The sequence below is a fragment of the Cetorhinus maximus genome, chromosome 18 (genome assembly GCF_964194155.1).
Source record: "Cetorhinus maximus chromosome 18, sCetMax3.hap1.1, whole genome shotgun sequence".
Taxonomy (NCBI): Eukaryota; Metazoa; Chordata; class Chondrichthyes; order Lamniformes; family Cetorhinidae; genus Cetorhinus; species Cetorhinus maximus.
In genome coordinates, this window is record NC_135896.1 from 77,537,518 (window position 1) to 77,564,475 (window position 26,958).

The 26,958-nt window shown below is 41.4% G+C and overlaps 1 protein-coding gene across 1 annotated transcript in view; it reads right to left on the reverse strand.

Annotated features, from left to right (window-relative positions):
* Positions 1 to 26,958, reverse strand: part of vps39 (VPS39 subunit of HOPS complex) — a 118,082-nt gene that overhangs the window by 89,006 nt on the left and 2,118 nt on the right. Inside the window, exons 2-5 of the mRNA XM_078563014.1 lie at positions 19,802 to 19,871; positions 17,590 to 17,650; positions 15,232 to 15,274; positions 561 to 655 (exon numbers count right to left, since the gene is read on the reverse strand). Coding sequence (XP_078419140.1) covers positions 561 to 655; positions 15,232 to 15,274; positions 17,590 to 17,650; positions 19,802 to 19,871 — 269 coding nt within the window. The remainder of the gene's footprint in view (positions 1 to 560; positions 656 to 15,231; positions 15,275 to 17,589; positions 17,651 to 19,801; positions 19,872 to 26,958) is intronic.

Here is a 26,958-nt window from a genome sequence, read left to right on the forward strand (position 1 = left end):
CTCATATCCCATGAAAGAGACAAAAAACTAGAAATCTGCCCGTCAGTTTTGTAGATGGAGGATATAGCTCTCAGCTTTTAAAAGGTTATCAAGGTAAGAGATGAATGAAAACATATTAAGAAAGCAGAAGCAGCAGTACAGCTTACTGGATTCCGTATAAACCAGATTCACAATCTCACCTACCTCAGCATTAAAGCAATTTTTCTTTCCTTCCTTGAGAAAGCAAAGGATAAATACCCAGGGAAGGCAAAAAGGCAAGGAACCAAAATTAAAAATAGGAGGAGGAGCTGCATGGGAGAAATACGAAATAAAGGGTTTAATGAAGTTTCCTTTTTTCTAAAAAATATGTTCAACTGCTTATGGGAGTAAATATAAGACCATTAGCAGCAGTGAAACGTGCATTCTCATATCCCCTCTCTCTTCAAATTATTGTTGGCGCCTAACAGGAAAAATGCAAGTTGTGCCGGCATCAACATTATCTTTGGATTTTTTTTTAGGAGATTTCCTGTGCGCCTGCAAAGCATAAGCAATACTGGAGTTTTGCACACCTTGCCACTTACCTTCAAGTCACATGAGAACAGACTGGCACCTTTGGCCTTTGTAACCATTGTAATTTGTTGGAATGTGAGTAAGTCATGAACATAAATATTACTTTCTGTAGGGAGAGAAAATATTTGAACATAATTAAAAACCACCTTTCTCCACTCACATACCAGTGTCAGCAGTGGTACTAGCCTGCTGTCTATATTTTGTAGGAAAACCTCATTTTAGCCAATGAGTATTAATTTTATATGATCATCAAAATATTTTACCTAGTGTTAATGCTCAAAATGCTACCTCCTGTTTCAATGATCAAAAACTTATAACTATTGGATGTTTCTCATAGCTTAAAACAAACGCAGAACAAAACTAACACACACAATTATATAGACCAAAATCCTACAGGTTATTAAACCTGCACAAGTGCATGCATATCAAAATTACTACACCATCTCTTACTCAAAAATCTTCACCACCTCAGTCTTCCCTCCTCCGACAAGAGAACAATTAAAACAATATCTAGTATTATAAAATCTCTACTTCCTGATGTCCTCCACTATGACTTTGCCGCTTTATATTAGCTTCTCAATGCTAAAATTGTTGTACAATGTTTCATTTCATGTATGCTGGAAAATACTGTAATAGCCTCCCACAGAAATAAAATTAAATCCCAATTCAAAAAATTCTTATTGACAAGAAAATTATATTATATCCATCCTGTGAAGCACATTCATTTGCAAATAGGTCAGAACTATTAATTCATGAAATGCTCAACAAAACCACGTGCATGATTCAATATAACTGTGTTTTAGCATATACGTATGTGCACACTTACAATTTACAATAAGGACTGCTTTTAAAACTTTTAGTAAGCTCCTCTTATCCTCGATTTTGTGGAGGGGAAAGGGGAAATTACTGGCCATAGATGGGCACTAACTTTTTGTTTTAAGCCCAAAAGCACAGACAGGCACATTTCCGGCCACCAGATTTGAATTACTCACAATGTGGTCTGTTTGCAGCAATTCCTCAATCATTGTCACATGATCACTGGAAGTCAGAGATAATGAAATCAAGCCTGTTACATATTTGTGCATGGAAAAAAGTGGATGCTGTGCAGAATAGTGATTATTTTTGTTACATAAAAAGAGAGTTTGAAACATGTAACAACATAGTCATAGTTAAGGGGACAGAGAAGACATTACATGGATTCGCTGGTAAAAGCAGTGTGCTTCACACTCATTTTTCAGTTTGTGCTAGCTGAAATGGCATTTAGAGGGCTACAATTAATTTCACCTAGTGTAGAAAGGGCAAAATAAGTCAAGAGTTCCTGCTTCTGATCACAATCTAATGACTTGGTTGGAAATGTGCATGTGTGGACACTTGGTGGGGACAGGATTGGGGTCAGGTGTTATGTGCAACAAATCTCAACCATCATATACCTTGCCTACGCATCTAGTTTTTGAGGCTGGCCAATGCCCATGAAATTCTATCACACCCCATTAGCAGTCAATGTTTCCAGAAAAGGATGAGAGGAAAAACCCTCCTGAGGAGATAAACTTAAAATAAAATGCAACGAATGAAGCAGAAAACTCAGCATTTCAACATGGACAATAGGTTTGACAAAACTGGAAACATGTATGCAAGGACCAATTTAAATCAGTGCAAAATTTAAAAAAAAAACAAGGTTGCTTTCTATTAAAGTCCAGGGCTTATTATTTTCAATAACATGCAAGTTTAAGGGTTTCATCATTTCTAATGTTACGATATCTAAGATTTCATGTGCTTCAAGTTGGGGTATTGCCATTTAACACACAGATTGTGCCAGAGAGTAATGGGGTTGCTTCCCAATATTAAAGGATGAAGTAAGAGGGTGGATATGATAGGACTCTTTAGTCATGAAAGCAGACCAGAGAGGACCTTATTGAAGTATAAACAATGCTTAATACATTAAAGCCATACACAGAGGAACACACAAGCTACAACACAGATACAGGCCTTTTGGCTCAAACAGTCCCTACTGTTGTTTACCCTCCTCAGGAGCAAATAGCCCTAATCACATTTGCCCAACCTATTCCCAAGCCCCTTCCTTCACTGCTCTATCCAACCTAAAGTGTTGCCATAGTTTTTACCTCAACCACTAACCCCAGGAATGAATCGTACAGCCAAACGCCACTCTGTGTCTTCGGTATCCAGTATGTTTAATTTCTATTTATGGTCCCTTATTTGTGACTCATTTTAACTACTGGGAACAGTCTGCTTTTACCTATCAGTCTCATCCTTTCATAAGTTTAAACACTTCTTTCATAGCACCCGGGTGAACCAAGGATAGTACCTTCACATGTATGTCACCATAATTCCTTACAAAAAACACAAGGGCAAAGAATAACAGGTCAAAGCTGGAGTACATTGCCAAGAACAAGCATCTGAGGCCAGACACTAGACCTGTCTAAGAAACAGCTGAATGCATTAATGGAAATAAGTTAAGTTTAGCATTCTTTAAAAAAGAAATCAAATGGACCATTTGATTTGGCTGGAAGTGATGCTTGTCTACTTCATTATACGTTACAGAAGGTAACTTCATACATTCTAGTACACTAAACTGGCGAACTTAGTATGGTTATTAAAATGTAATTGAAATTTGGGACTTTAATTCAAAATGTTTGGTTGTTGACATTTTGATATATATTAATTACCCAAACTTGGGTATATAGCTATCCCTCATTTAGCACTCCTAATGTGTTCATCAAAACAAAAATGTGCTAAACAAAACTCATTTTCCTATAAGAAAACATGTAATAAGGTGATAAAAGCAAAATACTGAAAAAACCCACAGAAAATGCTGGAAAAACTCAGCAGGTCTGGCAGCATCTGTGGAGAGAGAAATAGAGTTTCAAGTCCATATGACTCTTCTTCAGAGCAAAAAAGAACTAGAAATGTGATGGATTTTATACTGTTTAAGAGAAGGTGGAACAAGATGAAATGCTGACAGGGAGGGGTGAGGGGGAGATTCCATAGGGACCATTCCCTCTGTGACAACCTGGTCCACTCCTCCATCACCCCCAACTCCTCAGCCTCTTCCCCTGGGAACTTCCCATGCAATCGCAGAAGCTGCAACACCTGTCCCTTTACCTCCTTCCTCCTAACCGTGCAAGGCCCCAAGCACTCCCTTCAAGCAAAGCAGCGCTTCCCTTGCACCTCCTTCAATTTAGTCTACTGTATTCACTGCTCCTATTATGGTCTCCTCTACATTGGGGAGACTTAGCGCAGACTGGGTGACCGCTTTGTGGGACACCTTCGCTCAATCCACAAGCATGATCCAGACCTTCCTGTTGCTTGCCATTTCAACACACCATCCTGGTCTCATGCCCACACGTCTGTCCTTGGCCTGCTGCAATGTTCCAGTGAAGCCCAAAGCAAACTGGAGGAACAGCACCTCATCTTCCAATTAGGCACCTTACAGCCTTCCAGACTTAACAATGAGTTCAACAATTTCAGGCCATGAACTCTCTTCTCCATCTTGACCCCTTTTTAATCCAATTTTTAAAAAAATATATTTTATTCTTTTATTTATTCATTTTTTTATCCTTTATCCCCAAACCACCCCCCTCCCCTCCGCACAGGGCCATCTGTCACTTGCTTTTGTGTTTTGCTTTCACAGAGTGCTGACCCTTGTACTGCTATTAACACCTTCTGCTATCTTACATTTATGCCACTATCAGCATCTCCTTTACTCTTTACCAATACCATTAACACTCACTTGGTCTTGTGTCCATGACATCTCTCCTTAGCTGTCACCTATCCCTGACCTTCCATCTTGCTCCACCCCCTCTTAAACAGTACAAAATCCATCACATTTCTACTTCTCTTTAGCTCTGAAGGAGAGTCATACGAACTTAACGTTAACTCTGTTTCTCTCTCCACAGATGCTGCCAGACCTGCGGAGTTTTCCATCTTTTTCTGTGTTTATATTATATGTAATAAGGGTGGGTTACTTTCCTGACCAGTAATGTTTTACATTGAAAACCTATTGGCTGCCTTGAACCTAAATGCCCAAAAATCCTCTAACTCTAACTTACTAATTCTTAACAACTTAAGAACTCTTAATAACTTACTAATTCTTTCTTCTTACCTCCTACTTGCTGATTCCTACCTCCTGCTCGCTGCCTCCCTCCCCTACTCTCCCGCTCGCTGCTTCCCTTCCTGACCCTTCCACACACTGACCCTCCTGCTTGCTGCTTCCCTTCCTCGCCTCCTCCCGCATGTCACCTCTCCTGTTGGTCGCTTCGCTTTCCTCCCCGACCCTCCCACTAACCGACCCTCCTGTTTGCCGCCTCTCTACTCACCATTTCCCTCCCAAACCCTCTCATTTGCCATTTCCCTCTGCGAGCCCTCCCGCTCGCCACCTCGTCCATACACCACTTCACTCTCCTGACCCTCCCTTTTGCTGTTTCCCTCTCCGGCTCTCTCTCATGAACCATTGCTGTGAGCGAGGGCTAAGGAGAGGGGCAACAAAAGCGCGGAAGTGAGTGAGAGGAGCTGTGAGTAGGAAGGAGGGAGTGGGGTGGGAAGCGGGAGCCAGCAGGAGAGGTGGTGAGCAAGATGGCTAGGAGGAGGACAGGTTGAGCAGAAGAGACAATGAGCGGAGGAGGGGTGTTGGGAGCGGGAAGCGACGAAGTGGCACTTTGAGTTTGCTCAGTAACACTATAAAACGAAAATGGGGGCAGCACTATTTAGGGAACATCCCTAATTTACAAATCCTGTCGGAAGTGAAAAAGCGCTATTAGAATGCGCTTGAAACTTTATACCTGTGCAGAGCATAATTTCACAATCTGCAGATGACATGGAATTCAAAAATATACTAACAAGTGAGAAGGAAAGTAGACTTCACAAGGACAGACAGGCCAGCAAAATGTAAAGCAAATGGCAGGGGCAATTTATTGCAGATAATTGTAAAGTGATTCACTTTGGTAAGAATGAGGAGACATAATATAAACTAAATGGGTTGCAGGAACACAGAGATCTTGGAATTTACGAATACAAAGCTTTGTAGGTGGCATGATAAGTTGATAAAGGAAGGAAATTATATGCTAAACCTTTATAAATTGCTGGTTAGATCTCAGATGGGGTTTATGCCCAATTTTGGGCACCATATGTTAGAAAGGGTGTCAAGCCCTTGGGCAGAAAGCAGAGGAGATTCACTAGAATAATACCAGGGATAAGGGACTTCGGTTATATGGAGAGACTAGAAGAGCTGTGATTGTTCTCCTAAGAGTAAAGAAGGTTTAGGAGAGTTTTAAACTTAGAGAAGTTTTGATACAGTAAATAAGGAGAAACTGCTTACATTCTCAGGGCAATCAGTAACCAGAGGACAAAAATAAAAGGTAGTTCGCAAAATAACCAGAGAGGAGATGTGGAAAGTTTTTAACGCAGCGAATTATGATGAGCTGCCATTTACTGCCTAAATTGGATCTCTACTTAAAAAGGAAACACTTGCTAGACTATGGGAAAATGAGAAAGTGGGACTAACTGGGTAGCTCTTTCAAAGAATCAACACAGACATGATGAGAAGAATAAGAAAATAAGAACTAAGAGCAGGAGTAGGCAATTCAACCCTTGGAGCCCGCTCCGCCATTCATTAAGATCATGGTTGATCTCATTTCGGCCTCAACTCCAATTTCCCGCCCTCTCCCCATAACCTTTCAACCCATTACTAATTAAAAATCTGTCTATCTCCTCCTTAAATATATTCAGGGTCCCAGCATCCATTGCACTCTGAGGTAGTGAATTCCACAGATTCACGACCTTTTGAGAAATGTAATTCCTCCTCATCTCTGATTTAAATCTACCACACCTTAGCCTAAAACTATGGCCTCTTGTTCTAGAATGCCCCACAAGGGGAAGCATCCGCTCCACATCTAATTTGTCTATTCCCTTTAGCATCTTATATACCTCAATTAGATCTCCTCTCATCCTTCTAAACTCCAGCAAGTATAGGCCTAAATTGCTCAATCTCTCCTCATAAGACAAGCCCCGCATCTCTCGAATCAAACTAGTGAACCTTCTCTGAACCACTTCCAGTGCAACTACATCCTTCCTCAAGTAAGAGGACCAAAACTGTGCACAGTACTCCAGGCGCGGTCTCACCAATGCCTTGTACAGTTGCAACAACACTTCCCTATTTTTATACTCTATTCCTTTGGCAATAAATGCCAAAATTCCATTTGCCTTCCTTATTATCTGCTGTACCCGCATACCAGCTTTCAGCGATTCATGCACGAGGACACCCAGATCCCTCTGCACTGAAGCATTCTGGAGTTTCTCTCCATTTAAATAATAAGTCGCCTTTTTATTCTTCCGACCAAAATGGATAACCTCACATAAAAGCAAAAAACTGCGGATGCTGGAAATCCAAAACAATAACAAAAATACCTGGAAAAACTCAGCAGGTCTGGCAGCATCTGCGGAGAGGAACACAGTTAACGTTTCAAGTCCATATGACTCTTCAACAGAACTATGTAAAAATAGAAAATAGGTGAAATATAAGCTGGTTTAAGGTGGGGGGAGGGTAGAGCTGGATAGAGGGCCAGTGATAGGTGGAGATAACCAAAAGATGTTCCCTCCGGGACACCCTGGTCCACTCTGCATCACCCCCTACACCTCAACCCCCTCCCACCCCTTCCTATGCAACCGCAGAAGGTGCAACACCTGCCACTTTACTTCCCCTCTCCTCACCGTCCAAGGGCCCAAACACTCATTTCAAGTGAAGCAGCATTTCACTTGCACTTCCCTCAATTTAGTCTACTGCATTCGTTGTTCCCAATGCGGTTTCCTCTACAATGGAGAGACCAAACGCAGACTGGGTGACCGCTTTGCAGAACACCTGCGGTCTGTCCGCAAGCATGACCCAGACCTCCCTGTTGCTTGCCATTTCAACACTCCACCCTGCTCACATGCCCAAATGTCTGTCCTTGGCCTGCTGCATTGTTCCAGTGAAGCTCAACGCAACCTGGAGGAACAGCACCTCATCTTCCGACTAGGCACTTTACAGCCTTCCGGACTGAATATTGAGTTCAACAATTTTAGATCATGAACTCTCTCCTCCATCCCCATCCCCTTTCCGATCCCCCTTTTTTTTCCAATAATTTATATAGATTTTTCTTTTCCCACCTATTTCCATTATTTTTAAATGTATTTCCATCCATTGTTTTATCTCTACCTTTTAGCCTATTTTGATTCATTCACCCCACCCCACCCCCACTAGGGCTATCTGAACCTTGCTTGTCCTGCTTTCTACTCTTAGTTATCACATTCCTTAGATAATATCACCACCTTCAACACCTCTTTGTCCTTTTGTCTATGACATCTTTTGGTTATCGCCACCTATCACTGGCCCTCTATCCAGCTCTACCCTCCCCCACCTTAAACCAGCTTATATTTCACCTCTTTTCTACTTTTACTTAGTTCTGTTGAAGAGTCATAAGGACTCGAAACGTTAACTGTGTTCCTCTCCGCAGATGCTGCCAGACCTGCTGAGTTTATCCAGGTGTTTTTGTTTTTGTTATGGATAACCTCACACTTATCCATGTTAAACTCCATCTGCCAAATTTTGGCCCATTCATCTAACCTGTCCATATCCATTTGTAAATTTCTTATTTCTTCATTGCAACTTACTTTCCCACCTATTTTGGTGTCATCTGCAAATTTAGCTACAGTATCTTCTATCCTTGAATCCAAGTCATTAATATAGATTGTAAATAGTTGGGGCCCAAGGACCGAACCCTGTGGCACCCCACTAGTTACAGCATGCCATCCAGAAAAAGACCCATTTATCCTGACTCTCTGCTTCCTGTTGGTTAGCCAAACCTCTATCCAAGCTAATATATAACCTCTAACTCCGTGTGATCTTATCTTGTGTATTAATCTTTTGTGCGGCACCTTATCAAAGGCCTTCTGGAAGTCCAGATATATTACATCTACAGGATCCCCATTATCCACTTTGCTTGTCACATCTTCAAAGAACTCTAGCAAATTAGTCAAATGCGATTTACTCTTCATAAAACCATGCTGACTCTGATGGATTGCATTTTGACTTTCCAAATGCCCCATTACTACTTCCTTAATAATGGATTCCAACAATTTCCCAATGTCAGACGTCAAACAACTCGTCTATAGTTTCCTACTTTCTGCCTCCTCCCCACCCTTTTTGAATAAGGGCGTTATATTACCATTTTTCCAATCCACTGGAACCTTTCCAGGATCCAGGCAGCGGCCTCCTTCTGTGTTGTATGATTCTGTGATTCTAGTTTGGTCATTTAGGGATATTCAGTTTTGTAAGGAATATTTAACAAGATCAGACCACACTACACTCAAATCATTGGGTTAATGTATAGGGCAGTTTTTTTAAAAAATGTTTACGGATGCAAAGCAACAGAAATAGAACTGTGAAGTCAACACGCTTGACTCCATGCAATTTTTTATAATATGCATGACATAGAACGGCACGTGATACTTGAATGGAACATGAAAATTAATATTCCATGAATGACATACAATACGGCTTCAAGCTACTAATAATATAAAATACACCATAGCCAAGAGATCTCACTTGCCTGGTGCACAGAACATCCTGGAATATTTTAGCAGAATCAGGTACTACCTAACTTTGCACAAATATTTCAAAAAGGCTTACGATACCTCAGTTGGTAAAAGCGGTGTTTAATTCATAGGGGAACTTAAGCCAACTGAGTGGAACAGAATCAAAATAAATTTAACTCTTAACCAGCATGCATATAATTACATTAAATGCACTTAAATACTTCATCACTATATCTAATGTACATACAAATCCCAATTTTATTTTGCTAATAGAACAAGTATTGGTTCTCAGTGCATTCAGGTGCTTCAGCACTGCACTCAGGCTGCGCATTTAAGCACTACAAACAGAATGTGCTTCATCATCATACTCAGAATGCATATTCCATCACTGCACTGTCCTTTATTAACCTGCTCTTTCATCCTACCAAGAGCAGATACTCCATCTTTTCATGCTCCTTAATAACCTGCTTCATAAATTGTGCTCAGAGCAGATACTCCATCTCTGAATCTTCGCTAATAACTTGCTCTATCACTGCACCCAGCAAGCACAGGTTATTCCTTTAATATGTTCTCTTTATAAGAAATCTTTAAACATTTAAATTTCCTTTAAATTTGCAGTCATCACCTTTTCTCAAAAAAACCCAATCTTCTTGTAATTTACCACTGCATCTCCAACTCCCTTTCTTCTCCAAAGTCATTGAACGTGTTGTCACCTCCCAAATCCACCCCCATCTTTCCAGGCCACTGAATAAGAAGCTAGGTAAAGGTGGAGGGGTAGCACTGCTAATCAAAGAGGGCATCGCTGCAATAGTTAGAGATGACCTTGGTTCAGGAGATCAGGATGTAGAACCTGTTTGGGCGGAGATGAGAAATAGTAGGGGGAGAAAAGTAAATTAGTGGGAGTGGTCTACAGGTCCCCTAACAGTAGCCACAGTATAGGACAAAGTATTCAAGAGAAAATATTGTGTGCTTGTGATAAAGGGACGGCAATAATGATGGGTGATTTTAATCTACATATAAACTGGAAAAATCGGATTGGCAGTAGTAGCCTGGATGAGGAGTTCTTAGAATGCTTTCAAGATAGCTTCTTAGAGCAGCATGTTCTGGAACCAACCAGAGAGCAGGTTAGACTTGGTATTGTGTAATGTGACAGGATTAATTAATGACCTCAGAGTGAAGGCATCACCAGATAGCAGCAACCACAATATGATTGAATTTTACATCTATTTTGAAAGGGAGGAAAATGGGTCTAAGACTAGTATGTTAAACTTAAATAAGGGCAACTATGTGGGGATGAAAGCTGAGCTAGCTGAAGTGAACTGGAAAACTAGGCTAGAGGATAGACCAATAGAGAAGCAGTGGCAGACATTTAAGGAGATATTTCAGAGTATTCAGAATAAATACATTCCTATTATAAAGAAAACTTCTAAGGGGAGGACCCACCATCTGTGGTTAATTAAAGTTAAAGAAAGCATCAAACTTAAGGAAAAAGCATACAACTCCGCAAAGATGAGCGGCAATACAGATAATTGGTCAGAATATAACGAATGGCAGAGAATGACTAAAAGATTAACCAGGAGATAGAAATTAGAGTACAAGAGGAAGCTGCCAAGAAATGTTATAATGGATAGCAAGAGTTTCTACAAGTATTTAAAAACAAAAAGAGTAAGTAAAGTGAGTGCTGTTCCTCTAGAGAATGATAGTGGGGGGTTACTAGTAGATAATAAGGAAATGGCAGAAGGAATGAACAAATATTTTGCTGCTGTGTTCACTTATAGAGGATAAAAAAAATTCCAGTCATAGCTGCAAATCAGGAGGTGAAAGAGAGAGAGAAACTTGGTGAAATTAAAATCACGAGGGAAACATTACTGAGCAAATTGATAGAGCTGCGCGTTGGCAAGTCAACGGGTCCCGATGGACTGCATCCTAGGATCTTAAAAGAGATGGCTAATGAGGTAGTTGGTGCACTGGTGTTAATTTTCCAAAATTTGCTAGATTCTGGAAAGGTTCCACCAGACTAGAAAGTAGCAAATGTAACCCTCCTATTCAAGAAGGGAGGTTGGCAGAAAAAAGGAAACTATAGGTCGGTTAGCTTGACGTCTGTTGTGGGGAAGTTGTTAGAATCAATCATTAAGGAGATTATAGCTGGGCACTTAGAAGAGCTCAAAGCAATCGGGAAGAGTCAGCATGATTTTATGAAAGGCAAATCATGCATAACAATTTATTGGAGTTTTTTGAACGAATAACATGCGTGGTGGATAAAGGGGAGCCTGTAGACATACTATGCTTGGATTTCCAGAAGGCATTTGATAAGGTGTCACATCAAAGGTTATTATGGAAAATAAAAGCGCATGGTGTAGGGGGTAACATATTAGCATGGATAGAAGATTGGCTAGCTGGCAGAAAGCAGAGAGTATTCATAAATGGGTCTTTTTCAGATTGGCAGGGTGTGACAAGTGGAGTCCCACAGGGGTCTGTGCTAGGGCCTCAACTTTTTACGATTTACATCAATGACTTAAATGAGGGGAGTGAAGTTTGTTGTGAAGAGAACATGAGGAGGCTGCAGATGGATATCGATAGATTGAGTAAGTGGGCAAAGATCTGGCAAATGGATTTTAATGTGGGGAAAATGTGAAGTTGTTCACTTTGGCAGGAAGAACAAAAAAGCAGAGTATTACTTAAATGGAGAACAGCTGCATAATTTTGATTGGTGCATAGGGATCGAGGTGTTCTAGTACATGAGTCACAAAAAGTTAGTGTGCAGGTACAGCAAATAATTAAGAAGGCTAATGGAATGCTATCCTTTATTACAAGAGGGATTGAACATAAAAGTAAGGATGTTATGCTTCAGGTGTACACAGCATTGGTGAGACCGCACCTCGAATACTGTGTGCAATTTTGGTCTCCTTATTTAAGGAAGGATGTAAATGCATTGGAGGCGGTTCAGAGGAGGTTTACTAGATTGATGCCTGGAATGAGTGGGTTGTCCTATGAGAAAAGGTTGAACTGACTGGGCTTGGTTCCACTGGAGTTTAGAAGAGTGAGGGGTGATTTGATTGAAGTATACAAGATCCTGAACGGCCTTGACAAGGTGGACGTCGAAAGGATGTTTCCTCTTGTGGGTGAATCCAGAACTAAGGGGCACTAATTTAAAATTAGGGGTCGCCCTTTTAGGACAGAGATGAGGAGAATTTTTTTCTCTCAAAGGGTTGAGAGACTTTGGAACTCCCTATCACAGAAGGTGGTGGAGTCGGGGTCATTGAATATTTTTAAGGCAAAGGTAGATAGATTCTTGTTAGGCAAGGGAATCAAAGGTTACCGGAGGTAGATGGGAATGTGGAAATTGAAACACTAGAAGATCAGCCATGATCTTATTGAACGGCGGAGCAGGCTCGAGAGCCGAATGGTCTACTCCTGTTCCTATTTCTTATGTACCGAAACATCTCTTATCAAAGTCACAAATGACGTCCTTACTGACTGACAAAGATAAACTTTCCTCCTTCGCCTTTCTCACCTGTCTGCAGCCTTTGACATGGTTGATCACACTATCCCCCTCCAAAGCCTCTTCACTGTTGCTCAGCTGGGTGGGACTGCTCTCACCTAGTTCCATTCTTATTATTTAATCATAGCTGGAGTATCTCTTGCAATGTCTTCTCTTCATGCTCCCTCAATGTTACCTCTGATATACCCCAAGGACCTATCTTTGGCCTCCTCCCATTTCTCATCCACACGTTGCTCCTTGGTAAAATCATCCAAAAGCACAAAGTTAGTTTTCACATATACAGTGACGACACCCAGTTCAACCTCACCATCATCTCTCTCGACTCCTCCAATGTTGCTAAACTATCAGGCTGTTTATTCGACATCCAGTGCTGGATGAACAGAAATTTCCTTCAATTAAATATTGGGAAGACTAAATCCATTGTTTTTGCTTCCTGCTCCAAACTGAGTTTCATAGCTACTGACTCCATCCCTCTCCCTGGAACAGTCTGAGACTAAACCAGTCCGCTCGCAACCTTGGTGTCACATTTGACCCCCAGATTAACTTCTGAACACATATTTGCGGCATCACTGACTATTTCCACCTCTATCATTGCCCATCTTCACCCGTCTCAGTTCGTCTGCTGCTGAAATCCTCAATCACGCTTTTGTTATCTTAAAACTTGACTATCCCATCGCACTCCTTGCTGGCCTCTCACATTCTACCCTCCATAACATGAAGGTCATCCAAAACATGCTGCCCATGTCTTAACTCGCACCCAGTCCTGTTCACCTATCACCCCTCTGTTCACTGAACTACACTGGCTCTGGATCAAGCAATGTCTTGTTTTTAAAATTCTCATCCCCATTTTCAATTCCTCCATGGCCTCATCCTCCTCATCTCTGAAAGCTCCTCTACCCCACAATCCTATAAATAATCTGCACTCAACTAATTGAGGCCTCTTGAGCATCCCCAATTTTAATCGCTCTACCATGGTGGCTGTGCCTTCAGTTGCCTGGGCCCTAAGCTCTGGAATTCCCTTCCTATGCCTTTCCACCTCACTTTCCTCCTTTAAAACACTCCTTACAACCTACTTCTTTGACCAAGCTTTTGATCATCTGATCCAACATCTCCTAATGAGGTTCAGTGCCATATTTTGCAATGTTCCTGTAAGGCACCTTGGAACATTGTATTACATTAAAGCCACTATATACGTTTTTCTTGTTTTTGAAACATGCAAAAATCACTTATTGCATCTGTTTCCATGGAATAGTCAAGTTTTAAGATAATGCAACATTAACTGCTTGAGCTAATGCCTCTGAACTCTACTAAGCACAACTATGCATCATTCCAGAATGCACAACACAAAAACCCAATCAAACCAAAAATGTAAGCGCATGTAAATAATTACGCAAATGCATGCGCCACAATTCTAATCTCTCTGGATACCCTGGTACTTTGCAATGAATCCAATGCTTAAAGCACAAGTTTCACCTTCCTTCCCTTGTTAGATTCCTGTTATGAATGCAGCTCTGTCATGGGTACATTCTCAGGTAGCATCAATTGTTCTTATCACTGGCCTGAGTGGCATACTTTTATGGATTTTGTTTCAAACTGTCCTTTATCTTTGAAAACAGATCAGTTTAACATAGGGCGAGATAATTCAAAAGATGTTTAAATTGTTAAGCTGCTTAGAGTCAACATAAAGAGTCTTATTTATGATCAAATTCACTTGGCTCAATCAACACAATTTATCTCCATTTCACAATAAAATAATGAATATGCTACACTTTCACAGCTCACCATGTCATCCCGCTTGACTTAAACATGAGGTCTCCAAACTATACTCCAGGTTTTTTATGCTTTTCATCACAGGGAAAGCCATCAAGAGCTTTTCCCTTGGACTTCCTTTACAGCAGTCCTATTTCCAAATTCTGCCTATCTCATTTCTTATTCCCAGTCATCAACTGTAGCTGAGTATGATTCTGGGTAGGACAAACTTTGGAAGATGGGAATGGCAGGGAGAGAAATAAAGCCCTACTCTGAAGAAGCAAACAGTATAACAATTTGTTTATTTTTGTGACTAAATGGATCTTTCCACTCTGACAGTTTGAAACAAAGCACCAAGGACATCACTGCTTTCTTTTTTTGCCAAGAAAATCTTGACAAAATAGTTCTGGCAACAAAATGGCCAAATTTAACAGAAGATCTGATTAAGTCCATCAGGCAATGATGCAATGGACTATTAAATATGAGGGGACTGTTTTACTCCAGAAAGCCATTTGATTAAGGGTCAAACTGCAGCCCATCTTTATACACTTTCACATTTATTTACAGAGTTACACGTTACAAACATCCATTTCTTACCCCAACAACCACAGTTTTAGCCTTTGTATATTTTATAGGGGCTCAGGTGAATCCTAAGTTAATGCCCATCACCTGCATACAATTAAATACAATTGTAATAAAATTACCAATCACCCGCTCAATTTTTTTTTAGTAATATAATTAACTTGCAATATAATAAACTAAATTTTCTAAAATTACTGTACTGGTGTAGAAATGTTATGGCTGTGTTCACACAGGTTAAACTTTGACAATTCACTTTCACTTACCCAAGAGGGAGATCAGTATTTTAAACTGGGATACAACATACAGCTGGAAGACAAGAAAATTATAAAAGAACACATTACAGGATGGAACAATATTTTAAAAATCACATATCAGTCATTCTTAAACATAAGATTTTGCTTAGCTTTTGACATTCAGAATTCTAGTCTAATTGGAACAAATAGACATGTGAATTGTAACATGAAAAGAGGAAATTGAGAAAAGTAGCAAAGCAAATGGATTGAAAGGATTAACTTATGACATTTTGATGCAGTCAACAAGCAATGTGGAGCAAAACTGCTCGTAAATTAAGGAGCCACCTTCCTAACAGCAATCCCTTCATATATTGTCAAAAGAAGAAATGGGTGTGCAGGTAACAGCAAGTCCTCATACAACTGATGCAATATCAATGCCCTTCTGTACAATGAGACAAGGAAACATATTGTGCGTGTAATTACTGAGATAATTAATCTTGGTATTACAGTGGCAGTGATTGAGGGCAGAAAATGTTTCAAAAGAAGAATAGCAGCATCGCCTGTGACGGCAACCCAAGTAAATGTAATCCTTTCATGTTCTAAACCATACTGATTGATATAATTTCCATATTGAGGTAACCAAGTTCAGAATTATAGACAAGCCTTGTGCGAAATTAGCTGTGCATACTGGAAAAACGAGGCTCTGTTCAGGGCGTTAGCTCAATCATCTAACTTACTGAGACACAGGACTTAATTCTCCCACAGTATCTCAATACAGGGCCCATTTTGCAGAAATAATGAAAGAACTACACAGCCTTCAGCTCCAAAGTCATATCACAGGGAAAAAAGACAATCAAATCTCCTGCTTTCTTGTGGGGAGCTCCAGTATTAAAACATGCAGATAAATGAAATTTCTCCCAAACATGGGAGGCAACAGCAACAGCTTGCATTTTTTAAATGCCTTTAACATAGCAAAACATCCCAAGGCACTTTACAGAAAGAGTAATCACACAACAACTGATCAAACTGAAAGGGACATTAGGACAGGTGACTAAATGTTTGGTCAAAGAGGTTGATCTTAAGAAGCATCTTGAAGTAGAAAGAGGGAGGGAATTCGAGAGCTTGAGATCTAAACGGCTGAAGGAATGGTCGCCAATGGTGGGGCATGTCCCAATACACGTGAAGTCAGAATTGGAGGAACACAACATTCTTGGAGGGCTGCAGGGTTGATGGAGGTTTCTTAGACAGGGTGGGCAAGGCCATTAAGGAATTTGAAGATGAGGATAAGAATTTTAAAATTGAAGTATTAACGGATTGGCATAAAGAATTGTCTGGAAGCTCCAGGCCACAAACTCAACAAGTGATTCTTGTCCAATGTCCCTCATGCATGATTTCTCAGCTAAAGGCAAGTGTCCACCTTTGAATCCTCTGATTGTCAGCAGGTTTTTCTCGAGAGAACACAGCTCCTTTTAGAAAGATTTAGGACATGCAATAAGAGAAATCTCAAGCACAGAACACACTCAAATCGTGGTGCTGTGCAGTGTATTGGCATGTCAACATGTCATAATCGGCATGTGCTCATCATCTGTAATTATTAAACTGAATATAAGGCCACTTCACTCATATGCATTATCAAAACAAAAACAAGTAGGCTCTCTTTATATCTCAGTGGATTTCTCCATTGAGTGGCTGAGCCATACAGGCCAGGAAGGTCTGAGGTGTAATTATTAGTCTGTGCTAATTTAGCTGATCTCAGGTGCAGTAGGGGTCTAGAAGTGCCCTTTGTGTTCTGAGCTAGGAAAAGAAAAAAAATCAACGAAGATTGCTGCTCATAACTGCTATCAACTGGGAAAAAAGTGTGTGCACATCGAGTGAAGACACTATCAGTCTTTGCTGTGGAGTGCATTCCCTCCGCTCCACTGTCAAATAGTTCACTGGCATTCGGTGCCATGGTTCACACATGAATAATCACCAGGAGTGAGGGCCTCTAGCTTCAAGGAAATTATGCTGCAGCAAAGAAGCAGAATCATTAAGAACAAAAACGATCACAAAATTTCGTGAGGAAAATACCCAAGTAGAAGGCAGGTTTAGACAGCATTTAATTAAGATTTGTAGAGAAGTGGTCTACTCCACTTAAGGTAAAGTTGATTAATTGAAATTATCTGGTACCTTCATAAATCAATGACAAGAATCCCAGAGGGTACCAGTGGATAAATACACCGCTTTCAGGCACTGTTTTCAGAGGGACGTGCAAAGAATTGAAGAGGAAAATGTGGGCCTGCCTAATTGATGCAATGGAGAACATTCAATCACTGCAACATCTTACCATTTCTACAGGCACTACCACCAGCTCTTAGAAAATGCTCAAACAAGGGATGCTCCACATACCTGTTGAATTTTCTTTGAAAAATTTTTGTTGGACTTTTCAAGTAAGACTTCAAATCTGTTGCTACCTGTTAAAGAAAGGAAAATAATGACTTACACAAGTCAGATTTCAAACATGCAAATACTTCAATACTAACCATAATTTCTCAGCTTCCTAGTTGTATCTAAAATTTTTGAGACCTATCCCCAATTCCGTATCTATCCAAATGTTCGATGAATGAGTAGATCTGGAGTTTCCACCTTTTTGTCCTGGTTTTAATCGGTACAATTTGCCCAACATTTGGATAACCAGGTGCAAAAGACTGCAGAATTCTCAACGCAAGTCGTGTGCAGTGCATCTAAAGTTTACTTTTCAAAATTGCACAAATTGTGCCCAATTGAGCAGCTCTACCCTCCAGGTGCTTTTATTTTAAAGAGGGAATTAGCACTAGGATTTCAATAAAGCACAATAGTTAGGACATTGAATCCTCTCATTATGTTATTTAAACTGCAGTGTAGTTTTAGATTTATCTTTGCAAACTGTGTTTGGACAGAGTAGACACAATTTAAGATGATGAATTAAGAGTATGATGAATTAAGGGAAATATAGATACAATTATAAAAAATCTTTATTACTATTTAAAATAAAAATTACATTGGCGACAAACCTTTTTGGACCTCTACTCCTCCAGGTTACACCAATGATGTCATGGATCAGAAACCCTCTGTGCCCTGGAGAATCTCAACTGGTAGATTCCAACTTTGGAATGGAATAGGAGGTGATCACAAATCTACTCCATACTTATTAGGCAACATGTTTTTTCTGGGTTTGGTCATGATTTGATCACCGTTACTCAGTGGCAGGAGATGGTAGTGAAGTCAAATCCAACCTTCCATTGTACCACTCCATTCTCCTGTGCTGTTGGTAATTAATACTGTTATGAAAACTATAATTACCTTGTTGGAGAGCAGGAGCTTCAACTTCCGAAGAACCTCGGAGCTTTTGTGCATGCGCAGACCGGGAGAGGGCTGCACGTGCACAGTTCTGCAGCGTGAGCTCTTTGGGCCCCGAACAGGCCCAGTGCACCTGCGCATTTGGAAAGGATAGACAGCCTGAAAACCCTGGTCAGGTGAACGGGAGCAGAGCATCATGGAAGGGGACAGGGAGACGGAACAGGCAGAGATCCCAAAAGAACAGTCCCAGAGAATGAGGTACAAGAAAATGTCCCAGTTCAGTTTAAAAGAGTGAAGCAGAGAAACAGGCTTCAAAGGCTATGGAGAGCAGACTTTAAATGAAGAAGGTAGCTTGTGCTGTGGGCCATTGGGGTAGCAGTAGTGTTCTGCTCGACGTGGCTAAAAATCTGAAGTTGTGCTTGTCGAGCTAGTGCTCGAGTGCATACTCGAGGACCCAGGGGAACGGAATCTTGGGAAACGAGGCTGAACCCTGCAAGGTAGGCTGTTGTTGATGCCATCCGAGTTGGAGCGACTTTTGGAGAGGATTCCAAGGTTAGATCTTCAAAGGTGAAGACTGGAATTCCTCCTGTGAGAAACAGAGTTTCAGTGAGATTGGTTGACTCAGCGTTTACTGACGTCTGGGTGGGTTGTTGAGAAATCCATGGACTCTGTCTTGATCGCATCTGTCATTTATTGTGCAGTGTGGTGTCTTTGACCACAGTTTGCCTGGTGATTCACATGTACATCATATGACCTCTGAATGTTAGAGTATAAGATAGACATTGTAAATTGTTTTATCTTTCTATCTTTCTGACCTTGTAAAATTTATTTTTGTTTGTTCAATCCTGTAGTTTTATTCACTGAGCAAGTGTCTTAAATCTCAAACATGTTTAAACAAAACATTATTGGTCCCTAACCGAATCTTACTTGGGGTCTGGTCAAGGACCATAACAATACTTTGAAAACAATAAGTAAAGAATTACAGCCACAAACATGACTTGCAGCACTCTCCAGTGCAGGCTATCTTATTCAAGTGCATCCTTTAATGACAATTCGTTTTAATTGTCGCTTTCCTTGTATATGCAGATTTCAAATCAAGAACATACAAAAGCATTGTGCAAAGGAATGGTCTGGGTGGAAGAGTTTGAGATGATGCAACGTGTTTGCCGATATCTGACAATTCACTGTCCTTCATTTAACAACAATCAGCAGAAAATCCTACACAAAGAGCTAACTGAAAATATCATTCAAATGATATAAACTTGAGACTGAAAAGGTCTACTTGCCTAATTCCTTCTTGATCCTGTAGAGAAGGAGATGTCCTGGCTTAGTGCCAACAAGAAGCCAATCCTCTGAGGGAGAAAAAAAAATGGAGGTAATAGGGTTGAGTTTTCTGTTTATGGTTTTTCAAATACTTCCTAACCCTTATGAGAGTCTACAGAGAACTCCAGACCTGGAGTGTTCACTTACAGATACAGCTGCTAGGGTTGTAATTATGCATATTTAGTGAATGAGCAATGCTCCCTCTAAGCTGTACAGTTGTGCAACAACTCAAGTTCTCATGCAGGGGGTACACAAGTTGGCCCCTATAAGTGATCATGCATTCTCAGCTGCGCATGTAAATTGGCCACTCACTATATAAAAAAAAGAGGTTATGAGTGCTAATACCCTTTAGGAAAAAAACTGTGCATCTATACTCTTCCAAAGTTGTAAGCTATGTTTCTTGTGTGATACTCTTAATTCATGAGCTCAAGTTGTTCCCATCACAACGGCTACAGACAAACCGATAACACCAGTACTTCAGTTGACTACTATACAGCAAATTCACTCTGGACATAAGACTGGAACCAACAAAACAAAGAACAAAGAAAAGTACAGCACAGGAACAGGCCCTTCGGCCCTCCAAGCCTGCACCGATCATATTGCCCGTCAACTAAAACATTTTGCACTTCCAGGGGCCGTATCCCTCTATTCCCATCCTATTCATGTATTTGTCAAGCTGCCTCTTAAACACCACTATCGTACCTGCTTCCACCACCTCCTCTGGCAGCGAATTCCAGACACTCACTACCCTCTGCATAAAAAACTTGCCCCGCACATCTCCTCTATAGTTTTCTCCTCTCACCTTAAATCTATGTCCCCTAGTAATTGACTCTTCCACCCTGGGAAAAAGCTTCTGACTATCTACTCTGTCCATGCCACTCATAATTTTGTAACCTTCTATCAAGTCGCCCCTCAATCTCCGTCGTTCTAGTGAGAACAATCTGAGTTTCTCCAACCTCTCCTCATAGCTAATAACCTCCAGACCAGGCAGCGTCCTGGTAAACCTCCTCTGCACCCTCTCCAATGCCTCCGCATCCTTCTGGTAATGTGGTGACCAGAATTGCACGCAATATTCCAAGTATGGCCTAACCAAGGTTCTATACAGCTGCAGCATGACTTCCCAGCTTTTATACTCAATACCCTTGCCAATGAAGGCAAGCATGCCACATGCCTTCCTGACTACCTTATCCACCTGCGTTGCCACTTTCAGTGACCTGTTGACCTGTGCACCCAGATCCCTCTGCCCGTCGATGCACTTAAGGGTTCTGCCATTTACTGTATAATTCCTGCCTGTATTAGACCTTCCAAAATGCATTACCTCGCATTTGTCCGGATTAAACTCCATCTGCCACTTCTCCGCCCAAGTCTCCAACCGATCTATATCCCGTTGTATCCTTTGACAATCCTCTTCACTATCTGCAACTCCTCCAACCTTAGTGTCGTCTGCAAACTTACTAATTAGCCCAGTTACATTTTCCTCCAAATCATTTATGTATACTACAAACAGCAAAGGTCCCAGCACTGATCCCTGCGGAACTCCACTAGTCACAGCTCTCCATTCAGAAAAGCACCCTTCCACTGCTACCCTTTGTCTTCTATGACCAAGCCAATTCTGTATCCATCTTGCCAGCTCACCTCTGATCCCGTGCGACTTTACCTTCTGTACCAGTCTGCCATGAGGGACCTTGTCAAAGGCCTTACTGAAATCCATGTATATAACATCCACTGCCCTTCCATCGTCGATCATCTTTGTCACTGCCTCGAAAAACTCGATCAAGTTAGTGAGACACGACCTCCCCTTCACAAAACCATGCTGCCTCTCACTAATATGCCCATTTGCTTCCAAATGGTAGTAAATCCTGTCACGAAGAATCTTCTCCAATAATTTCCCTACCACTGACGTAAGGCTCACCGGCCTGTAATTTCCTGGATTATTTCCTGGAGTGAGTCGAATTGGCTGAAGACTGGCATCTGTGACGTTGGGGACCTCCGGAAGATGCCGAAATGAATCATCCACTCGGCACTTCTGGCTGAAGATTGCTGCAAATGCTCCAGCCTCATCTTTTGCACTGTTGTGCTGGGCACCCCCATCATTTGAGGATAGGGATATTTGTGGAGCCTCCTCTTCCAGTGGGTTGTTTAATTGTCCACCACCATTCACAACTGGATGTGGCGGGACTGTAGAGCTTAGATCTGATCCGTTGGTTGTGGAATCACTTAGCTCTGTCTATCACTTGCTGCTTATGCTGTTTGGCATGCAAGTAGTCCTTTGTTGTAGCTTCACCAGGTTGACAAATCTTTAGGTATGCCTGGTGCTGCTCCTGGCATGCCCTCCTGCACTCTTCATTGAACCAGGGTCAATCCCCTGACTTGGTGGTAACAGTAGGATGAGGGATATGCCAGGCCATGAGGTTGCAGATTGTGGTTGAGTAAAATTCTGCTGCTGCTGATGGCCCACATGGTTGCCCAGTTTTGAGTAGCTAGATCTGTTCGAAATCTATCCCGTTTAGCACAGTGGCAGTGCCACACAACACAGTGGAGGGTATCCTCAATGTGAAGTTGGGACTTCATCTCCACAAGGACTGTGCGGCGGTCACTCCTACCAATATGGTCGTGGACAGATGCATTTGCGGCAAGCAGGTTGGTGAGGATGAGGTCAAGTATGTTTTTCCCTCTTGTTGGTTCCCTCACCACCTGCCACAGTCTAGCAGCTATGTCCTTTCGGACTCCGCCAGCTCACTCTGTAGTGGTGTTACCGAGCCACTCTTGGTGATGGACATTGAAGTCTCCCATCCGGAGTACATTCTGCACCCTTACCACCCTTAGTGCTTCCTCCAAGTGGTGTTCATACAATCATGGTGATGATATAATCATCTTGAACACCTCAATTAGATCCCCCTAATCTTCTAGAGTCAAATGAATACAAGTATAGCCTACGCAACCTGCTCTCATAATTTAACCCCTGTACACACATTCTTGTTTTTTTTAATCAATCAATCATTCTTATTGAATCTGCACAGTACTACTTCAAAGGTCAATATATCCTTGCTGTGGTGCTGTGCCCAAAACTGAACACAGTACACTTATCTAACCAAAACTTTAAACAACTAGCATAGATAACTTCAGTCCCTTTGTATCAAGCCTCCTTGAGACAAAAGCTAACATTGTATTAAACTACTTTTTTTTGTACTTGTATATTAGTTTTGGATTCTGTACAAGCACTACTAAAGCTCTCTGCAGCTCCGCTGTTCCTAGTTTCTTACCATTTAGGAAATACTTTGATCTATCTTGCTTCGGTCCAAAGTGGATAATTTTGCACTAAATTCCATCTGTCTCAGTTTTATCTGCTCATTTAATCCATTAATGTCCATTTGCAAATTGCTGCTCCCATCTACACTATTTACTGTGTCAACTAACAGTGTCATCATTAAACTTAGCTGGATGACTCTCTAATCTTTCTTCTCGGGCTCACCAGCGATGTTGTCACAGCCTAATGACACTCACCAAGGTTGATACATGAGTCATGGTCATTTGGGCAAGATAGTGACAGCTCAAACCAGACTCCAAAAAAAAATACCTTCAGCAGAATGGGTTGGGAAGGTGGAAAACTGGTATTTTAAAAAAAAAATCCTTTAAAACTAATCAATAATTAAACCATTATTCTCGCCACATTTCACTGTTCTGAATCACCAAGATTCTCTTAACCTGATTCCTACCATGTACTAAACAATGCAAAGGTCATAGAATACTGAATATCTGCTCTGCACAGGTTCAAAACAATTGCTAAGCACAGTAACAATCTAACATAGCAAATCCTCAGATACTGAAGCAGATAACCTCAAAGAAAATCCACCTGAATTTCTTTGACTCTAGTTCTTGAAAGGATATGAACTCACAAAATTACACTCAAATATTTGGAAAAGCTGCATTTTTTAAAAAACACAAAAGTGCTCTTAGTGCAACTGCAAACAAAATACTCCAATCTTCAAGAAAGTTAGTCATGTATCAAATATGGAATTCAATATTAGGGAGTGAAAGGGATTTAAAAATATAAACCACTTATTACATCTAACCTATAAGCTTATTGTATCTGGGGGACTGGGTCTTGGGGTTGGGTCCCATGGCATTACGCTGCAAGAATTTGTATTAATATAGCATCTTTAAAGTAATAACACAGTCCAAGACACTTCATAGGAATGTTATAAAGCAAACTTTGACAGTGAGCCACATAAGAAGATATCAGGACAGAAGACCAAAACCTTGATCAAAGAGGTAGATTTTAAGAAGCACCATATACAAGGGGAGAGTATAAGAGCTTAAAAAAGGGAATAGCAGAGTAAGGGCCTTGGCAGATAAAGCACAACTGCCAATGGAGGAGGGATTAAAATCAGGGATGTTCAAAAGGCCAGAATTAGAGAACTGCAGGTATCCTGGAGGGTTGTGAAGCTGGAGAAAATTATAGGGGTATGGAAGGGCGAGGCCATGGAGGGATGTGAAAACAAGGATGAGAATAAGCAGCAGCCAACGTGGGTCAGCAAGCAAAGGAATGATGGGTGAATGGGATTTGGTGTGGGTGAGGACACAGCAGAGTTTTGGACGAACAAAGGAGTTCTCCTGAGGTGCAGGCTAACATGACCCCGCAATCAATACCTACAAACGACAGGTTCACAGACTATTTATCTCATTGCTTTATGTGGAATCTTGCTCTGTGTAAATTGGTTGCTGCATTGGGCACCAAAATACTTGTAAAGTAATTTACGAGCCTCAAATTTTTTTAGGCTGTGAGATTACTTAACTTGTGTTTAGAATAATCAGTTTGGCAGGGTATTTCAGACAAACAACCAGATGCCAGGGGTAAGCTTTATGTACCAAATGGCTTTTTCATATCCTGGACTATTCTAAAAATAGAAAGAGATTGAAAGCATCACACTTTAATGCTTTACTGCACAGACTGGAGTTAATGTCTAAAAAGTAGGATGAGCTTCCTTCTATAAGATCAGAAGTGGATTTGTATAGAGACTGAGGTATTCCGTGCCTGCATGCAGCAAGGCCTGGACAATATTCAGGTTTGGGGTGATAAGTGGCAAGGAACATTCATGCCACACAAGTGGCAGACAATGGCCATCACTAACAAAAGAGAACCTACTCACCTCTTCCTGACATTCAATAGCATTACCAATGCCAAATCCCCTGCCATCAACATCCTGGGGTAACCACTGACCAGAAACTGGACTGGGCCAGCCATATAAATGCTATGGCTATAACAGATCCGAGGGTGGGAATCCTGCAGCGAGTAACTCACGTCCTGACTCCCTAAAGCCTGTCCAGCTTCTACAAGACACAAGTCAGGGTCGTAATGGAATACGCCCCACTTGCCTGGATGAATGCAGCTCCAACAACACTCAAGGAGCTTGACACCATCCAATAAAAAGTAGTCCACTTGAGGCACCCCATTCACCACCTTCAACATTCACTCCCTCCACCGCAAGCGCACAGTGGCACCATGTATATATACGTTGCACTGCAGCAACTCACCAAGGCTCTTTCAACTGTACCTTCCAAACCTGCAATTAGTACCACCCAGAGGACAAGGGCAGCAGATGCATGGGAGCACCACTACCTACATGTTGCCCTCCAAGTCACACAACCTTGAGATGGAACTATAATATTGGATCTTCAATGTACTTGGGTCAAGATTCCTGGAGCTCCCTCCTTAACAGCACCGTGGGTGTACCTACACCACATGGACAGCAGCGGTTCAAGAAAGCAGCTCACCACCACCTTCTCTAGGGCAATTAGGGATGGGCAACAAATGCTGGTTTTAACAGCGATACTCACATCCAAGAACAAATAGCCTATTCCATTGAGCATTAAAAATCCTATGGCACTATCTGAAGAGCAGTTGGGAGTTTAGTGCCCAAGCCAGCACTCAACAAGCCCAAAAATACTGATTAACTGGTTATTGGTCTCACTGCCTTTTGTGGGATGTTGCTTTACCTATCTAGGTAAGTATTACTTCACTTCAATATATTTCACTGAAGCAAAGCTCTTTGGGATGTTTCCGAGACCCAAGATACTGTATCAATTAAAGTCTCTGTTGCGGTACAGGATAACTGCAGGGCAGCTACAGGGGTATAGTTAAAAGCAAAAAACTGCGGATGCTGGAAATCCAAAACAAAAATAAAAATAACGGGAAAAACTCAGCAGGTCTAGCAGCATCTGCGGAGAGGAACACAGTTAACGTTTTCAGTCCATATGACTCTTCAACAGAACTAAGTAAAACTAGAAAAGAGGTGAAATATAAGCTGGTTTAAGGGGGGGGGGATGGTGGGTGGGACAGGTAGAGCTGGATAGAGGGCCAGTGATAGGTGGAGATAGCCAAAAGATGTCATAGACAAAAGGACAAAGAGGTGTTGAAGGTGGTGATATTATTTAAGGAATGTGCTAATTAAGGGTAGAAAGCAGGACAAGCAAGGTACAGACAGCCCTAGTGGGGGTGGTGTGGGGTGAAGGGAAGGGATCGAAATAGGCTAAAAGGTAGAGATAAAACAATGGATGGAAATACATTTAAAAATAATGGAAATAGGTGGGAAAAGAAAAATCTATATAAATTATTGGGAAAAAAAAGGGGATCGGAAAGGGGGTGGGGATGGAGGATATAGTTCATGATCTAAAATTGTTGAACTCAATATTCAGTCTGGAAGGCTGTAAAGTGCCTAGTCGGAAGATGAGGGGCTATTCCTCCAAGTTTGCGTTGAGCTTCACTGGAACAATGCAGCAGGCCAAGGACGGACATGTGGGCATGAGAGCAGGGTGGAGTGTTGAAATGGTACCCGCATGGGCCCCAGTTATGCCTGTCTCTTTATGGTGTATGTGGAACATTCCTTGTTCCAGTCCTACTCCGGCCCCCTCCCACAACTCTTTCTCCGGTACATCGATGATTAGTTCGGTGCTGCTTCATACTCTTGTCTGGATCTGGAAAAATTTATTAATTTTGCTTCCAATTTCCACCCCTCCATCATTTTCACATGGTCCATCTCTGACACTTCCCTTCCCTTCCTTGACCTCTCTGTCTCAATTTCTGGTGATAAACTGTCCACCAATATTCATTACAAG